At 46.0% G+C, this 6,305-nt stretch overlaps 1 protein-coding gene across 2 annotated transcripts; it reads left to right on the plus strand.

Moving 5' to 3' along the window:
* The first annotated feature begins 593 nt into the window (after nt 1-593).
* On the plus strand, nt 594-2,517 carry her9 (hairy-related 9). Of its 2 annotated transcripts, none has more exons than XM_050065841.1 (4): nt 594-959; nt 1,108-1,203; nt 1,310-1,397; nt 1,506-2,517. In XM_050065841.1, exons 1-4 carry the CDS (start codon nt 852-854, stop codon nt 2,087-2,089), a joined length of 876 nt encoding a protein of 291 aa, XP_049921798.1. In that variant the 5' UTR covers nt 594-851; the 3' UTR covers nt 2,090-2,517. The 2 variants fall into 2 exon arrangements, with proteins under 2 accessions (XP_049921798.1, XP_049921799.1); XM_050065842.1 differs by having other exon boundaries at nt 1,509-2,517.
* The last annotated feature ends 3,788 nt before the right edge of the window (nt 2,518-6,305 follow it).

Raw genomic sequence — 6,305 nt, forward strand, 5'->3', positions numbered from 1 at the left:
CGCAGCAGGCATTTCCAACTTTGAGAGGAGGGCACGAGGATTTGGAGATAAAAGAAAATATAAATATTCTGGGTTTTTATTGGCACGCACACTGCACACCTCACGCCAAAATAATCACTCTTATAAGAAGCATTTATACATTTGCAGCCAGAAAACAATGCAATCATTTATCTTAATAAACACACAGATATCTTAAGTTATCACACACTGTTGAAAGTAGGGTTGCACTGGCTGCACTGTCAACACACTCTACATTCTTCCCGTTAACACACACGCACACGCACACACGCACACACACACACACACACACACTCTACCATTTTCTGACGCGCACGGAGCAAAGTTGGAAGCAAACATCCAGGCGCATTCCCCTCCCTTATCACTTCACAGCCCAGCCCGGCCGCTGCTGCTCGCTCCGCTTTGTTGTTTGTCCCTGCAGGGCTGATTGAGCAGCGCGTGACTGACGGCCCGCGGGGGTGTTGTCCAATCAGCGGTCTGCCCCGCGCCCAATGGGTGAGTCCTCTCTGCGATTGGCTGAGGCGAGTGTGGGAAAGAATGCAGAGAGGGTTTCACACGAACTGGGAGCACGCGAGCCGTCTATAAGTACCGCCGCGGCGTGTGTCGGCGGCAGAAGCGGAGACTCGCCACGCACGGTGCAACGCACGCTCCCTGCACTCAGATGACAGCTCAGTGATAACAAGCGACACACAACGCGAACCGATCGGTGGGACTGTCGGGTTACCTCTCTTATATGTCCTGCAGCGACGAGACGTGAACTTTGTGAACGCTTTTTGTTTTCCCGGAGCTTCAGAGGATTTACTTCTTTACGCGTGTACCTGGTTTGATCAACGATGCCAGCTGACACTATGGAAAAGCAGACGGCATCTCCTATTGCCGGTGCCCCTGCTAACGGGACGCACACACCGGACAAACCGAAAAATGCCAGCGAGCACAGAAAGGTAAGATTATTTTATTAACTTTCTCGATTAAGAGCGTTACATTAAAGGAATATAACGCAGTTAACATGTTTGTTATAATGATGTGACATGGCATGCAGTGTCCAAGGTGTGAACATGAAATTTATGTATTATTGTTTATTCTTTGCAGTCATCCAAACCGATCATGGAAAAACGCCGGAGAGCAAGAATAAACGAAAGCCTTGGGCAGCTCAAGACTCTCATCCTGGACGCACTTAAAAAAGATGTAAGTTCAGATCATTTCAAAGCTTTTAATCACTCTTTCATGATCATGTATGATTTAAAAATGTGTCTTGAGTATAGATTTAATTTTCAATGTTGCGTCCCCACAGAGCTCCAGACACTCCAAGCTGGAGAAAGCAGATATCCTGGAGATGACAGTGAAGCACTTGCGGAACCTGCAGCGCGTGCAGATGAGCGGTAAGTTTATTAAATCATATAAGAGGGTAAAAAAAACCCATGATGAAGTCATTAGGAAGATGTTCAGTCATAACTGCCTCTCTAATGTCTGCTTTTTTCTCCCCCCAGCAGCACTCTCTGCAGATGCCACCGTCCTCAGCAAATACAGAGCCGGATTCAACGAGTGCATGAACGAGGTCACGCGCTTCTTGTCCACCTCGGAGGGGGTGAACACGGAGGTGAGGTCGAGGCTCCTCAACCACCTGTCCAGCTGCATGGGCCAGATGATGTCCATGAACTACCCGCAGCAGGCCGCGTCCCAGCAGGCGCACCTGGCGCAGCCTCTCCATGTGCAGCTACCATCCACTCTCCCCATGAACGCTGCTGCTCTGGGCTCCAAACTCAGTCCGGCAGAGGCCGTGTCCCCTAAAGTGTTTGGTGGCTTTCAGCTGGTGCCCGCAACTGATGGACAGTTCGCGTTTTTGATCCCCAATCCGGCGTTCACCTCCACCACAGCTCCTGTCATCCCCCTCTACGCAAACGCAGGAGTGCCTGTTGCGGTGAATGCCAGCCCGGTGCATGGCAGCTCGGCACCGACTGCAGCTTCCCCAGTCCACGGCATGACGTCCTTCTCCGGGGGGTCCCAGGCGGTCAGCCCGGTGGGAGTCAGCACCGGCTCAGAGGGCAACGAGCCTGTGTGGAGGCCTTGGTAGCGCAAGGGAAAAAGAGACTCATGATAACCCAGTTTGCATTACTTTTCCAGTTTAGACATTAAACTGACTGCACAGACAAGTGTTGCGGGGCCTGAACCTGTGACTTTTCCGCTACGGGACGGTAACTCTAACCACTTAATGCCCCCAGTAGTTCAAAGAGTTTCGTTATATGGAACAAGGGTTTTTTTTCTAATTTATTGTCTGATTCCAACATTTGGATGTCGGTGATAAATATGCTGTACATGTGGAAGATTTATAGGAAAATTTTTGTTATGAAGTACTTTTTATGAAAAGGTTTTAGTTTTGTACAGATTTGTTATTGATTGTTATACCAAAGCTGTGTTTTATATTCTTTGTTCTGTGTTGGAAAGAAAAACTGAAGTTGGGTGATGGCCCATTGTTTTAATAAATGACTTTTCAGAAATTAATTTCTTGTCTGCAGCCTGTTTCTATCACATCTATATAACTTTATTACACGTTATTTAGAAGTATTTAAGGTCATTCAGTCGTTGTCAGGCCGTGCGTAAAAGTCATGCGTAAAAGTTAGGGAGCATGACTTTTTAGGCAGAGTCACAGCAGTATTATGAGGCCAAATCGAAGCTGTAACCTATTGATTAGGCTATGTTCCCAATATGACCTCCTAAATCAATTAATCTCCTCAGTTTTAAGCGGCCACCTTGTCACCAGTTTGGCGGGAGCTCTTTACATCTGGCCCGCAGGAGAATGGTCCCCGGGGACAATGGGGGTGTATTTTTCTATTGCTATAAAGGTAATTAAAAGTTTGAAAAGGGTCTCATCCTGTATGCAGCGGGAGCTTTAAGAAGTCTTAAACCCTATTCATGAGCCTGGGAAATGCTCTCAGGGGTTAATGTCACTAACAGATTGCCTCAGTGAAAGGAGAATATGGAAGGATCCTCGCTTCCTTTTGTGTATCAATTGTTCAATTTCACTCCCAGAGGGACTGCACCTCAATAAAGGAGAAAACGAGGGAACTTGGTCAGACTTTGGTTTGGTGGCGGGGAAACCCGAGGAAGTCGGAGTGGATTAAGAAATATACTGAAAATATCTGATGCTTGGTTATGACTTACTCTGAAAATCACACCCTGTCACATAAACCCACTGACAAGATCACTTGCCTTTTATTTATACACAGTCCGTGGTCTACATCTGGCCAGCTGCTTCTCCCTCTCAGTTTCAAAATGTGTATTAAAGGTCTCATTCTCAAACTCTCCCCCTCCTGTCTCTGTTTATCCCTGGGTGTAAACTTATCTTCCTCCGATGAGTGGAGCCCGGAACTGTGTGTTTCAGTGCCGGGCGGCGTGGCGCTAGCCGTGTGTCAGCCACTTGCAGTCAGCGGGCCCCTTTACTTGCGATTAGGTTACAGCCTGGTGACCGCCGGTCAAAACCCCTCAACATTTAATACTCCACCGACGCGCCGTGGGTGCGCATGTCTGGCACAGGCCGGGAGTAAGTCGGTTTTTAAAGTGTTTCTTAGGCCTGACCACCAGCACACACAAGATAAACACTCTCGGTGCTTTTTGTGTTCAAAATATCCAGGATTTCAAACTTTAAATTGTGTGCACATCTCGTGCGTAAACATGTCCACAAACTATCCATATTTAGTCTCATATTCAACCTTAGAGCATCTGCTGATCCTTAAGCGATTGTGCAGAAACCAGTGTCAGTATCTTTAAGTGAGAAAATGGTTATTGTAACATGCATTAATATAAATATCACATGCTTAAAGACAGTTTGAAACAACTTTATTTGGGAATTAGGAAGCTGGATAATACATGGAAACATGCTGAGGTATTTGCATGTTTCAAACAAAAATAAAGTTGTCAATAAACAAACAAATAAATACATAAAAATACCCTTTTTTACTGTAACATGGCCTACGTGACTTGTGATTGATGTTTTTGCACTGATAACTCAAACGACTCCCGATATTGATCTTTTAACAGTTGGACAGTCTTGGTATTTCGTGTAGTCTCACTTTCACCCTGCTGAGTGCCAGTGCCCTGCAGATGACACCGTCGGTAAATGACATACTGAAACCCCCGTCTGTCAGTGATGTTTGAGCAGCTTCCTTCTGCGAGGAGGCATACTGAAACACCAGTTGGCAGCGTGTGTGGGTTCTGCGGTCGTTCCTACTGCCTTCGTGTCTGAGTTAATAGTTCAGAGATGCCTTTGTGGAGCTGAGGTCGTGAGAACTGAGCGAACTAGTCAGCCTGCGGCCGGGCACTGCGCCAGTCAGTAAATCCCCGCTGGCAGGCCGGGTCGTGCAGCCGCTCTGCGGAGGTGAGGAGGCGAACACACACACGCGTGGCCGCCAAGAAGCGAGCCTGGTCCGGTGTAAACAAGAGGGATAGTTGAGGGGGGACTCGGGTCCAGCGGTATATAGTCCCAGGAGAAGTTGACTGAGTCCATCCTATTTTTATATGGCAACATTGCAGGCTGTTAGCAAATCAGTTTAAAGCTGCGGTTTGTGCTCTGGTGTTGGGAAATAGAAAGGGAGATAAAGAAATCCCATTTTCATAGCTCACTGTTTGCACAGAAGAAATCAGGTAACCAGGCAACAACAGCATTACACATAGAAAATGAATTCAAGAAACGCTATAAAGAGATAAAGTGTCATTTAAGACAAATATAACAACACACACCATGATTTTAAGTATGCGTAATTTTGCAGATGCGTATAGCTGAATGTCTATCCAGATGTGGCCCCTGCATTGTCGGTTTGCTCCACTTGCTGAGGTGCAGAGCCAGCAACACATATTAGAAATTATTTAAGAAATTTCATTATCAAGCATTTATGTAACGAAACAGGCGGGAATCCCTCCTCAGTGATGAAAAGGATTCCTCCACAGGGCTGGATGTCCCTCGGGGACCTGCGCCATCATGTCCCCTGGGAGAAGTCGCTATTGAAGGGGGGTAGGGGTCGTCAGAGGAGCCACAAATTATCATTCTCATTAGCGACTGAATGGAGGAACGCGCGCACCACGTTGCCGCCAAACTTTTAACATCAGCTCTCCCTCCAAAATCACAATTGGCATTGTTGCATTAGGCCTTGTTTAGCAAGCACCTAATGCTTTTTGTATGCAAGTTCTAACACAGTCAGTCGCATTGCGTCTTCATGCAGGACTGCAACACTTAAAGGACATCAGTAGAGGCACTCATTTAAAGGACCTCAGCTAAACTCATAGGATCAGTACATGTGAGCAGATAAATGCAAATATGTTGCCAGATTTTTGTCTGTTTTAACGGAATTGAAACAAGGAAGTCATGCAGGAGTCAACCAGTAGTTCTGTTTTGTTTCACTTGTCATGAGGTGGATTTATAGTTTTGTTTAAAGTGCTTCTCTTGAAGCAAATGTACATCAGTTATTCTAATAATTAAAAAACATTTCATTCAGTTCATTAAAGAAACAGAAACTTGGAAGTTAAAGTTGCCAGTTTGACAATTGCCTTTCTGGGTGAGCCTTATGAGAGAGCTGTTGTTAAGCCTTGTTAATGTTTAAACTTGTGGTAGGCAACCATCATGTGCCAAGAAGTGCCAAGGATGTTCTTTATTGCAGCCAAAGACATAATCAGGTGTTTCAAAAGTTTCAAACCTGACATTTTGCAGATTCATTTCATCAGGAGATAAGCTTCCTTGATTTAAGACCATTCTCAATATCTCTCAAGAACAAGAGCCTTTTGCTTGGAGCACTAACAGTTGCTCTCTGAGTATAGGAAATAGGCTGCCCCTGAGATTGTTAGGGAGCTCCACTGCTCTCACTTTGCATGGATGACGAGCTATATTTGCTCCTCAATTTGAAGACGCTGCAGCTAAGAGGACAGAAGGAAATGTTCTGCATGCTTTGGCCACAGGTTCTGCCGAGGGGAAAGGCGTGGATGGAGCATGCAACAAGCTCTAAGTGTTTTTACGGTATGTGTCAGTGTGTATGTGCACCGGACACTCCTCCATGCACCTGTTTTCTTAAGAATCAAGAAAGGGAGAGGCAGATGAGGAGACAGACAGACAGACAGGGCTGAGAGGGGCAGGGACATGTTAAAAAGAAGGTGATGAAACCTAATATGTTTCCCTGAAGTGTGTGATTCAGCAGTGACATGCGTGCAGGTGTTTGTTTGGAAGGGCGTTGGAGACTGGAGATTAAGTTGGCACATTATGAACTTATTTCGTAGTGTCACTTCACATTTGACTCCTTGACACC

This window comes from Epinephelus moara, chromosome 16 (genome assembly GCF_006386435.1).
Source record: "Epinephelus moara isolate mb chromosome 16, YSFRI_EMoa_1.0, whole genome shotgun sequence".
In the NCBI taxonomy this organism is placed as follows: Eukaryota; Metazoa; Chordata; class Actinopteri; order Perciformes; family Serranidae; genus Epinephelus; species Epinephelus moara.

Coding starts and splice junctions, on each gene's coding strand:
- her9 (XM_050065841.1), top strand. CDS start 852: ATGCCAGCTGACACTATGGAAAAGCAGACGGCATCTCCTATTGCCGGT. Junction 960..1,107: donor ATGCCAGCGAGCACAGAAAG/GTAAGATTATTT, acceptor TATTCTTTGCAG/TCATCCAAACCGATCATGGA. Junction 1,398..1,505: donor GCAGCGCGTGCAGATGAGCG/GTAAGTTTATTA, acceptor TTCTCCCCCCAG/CAGCACTCTCTGCAGATGCC.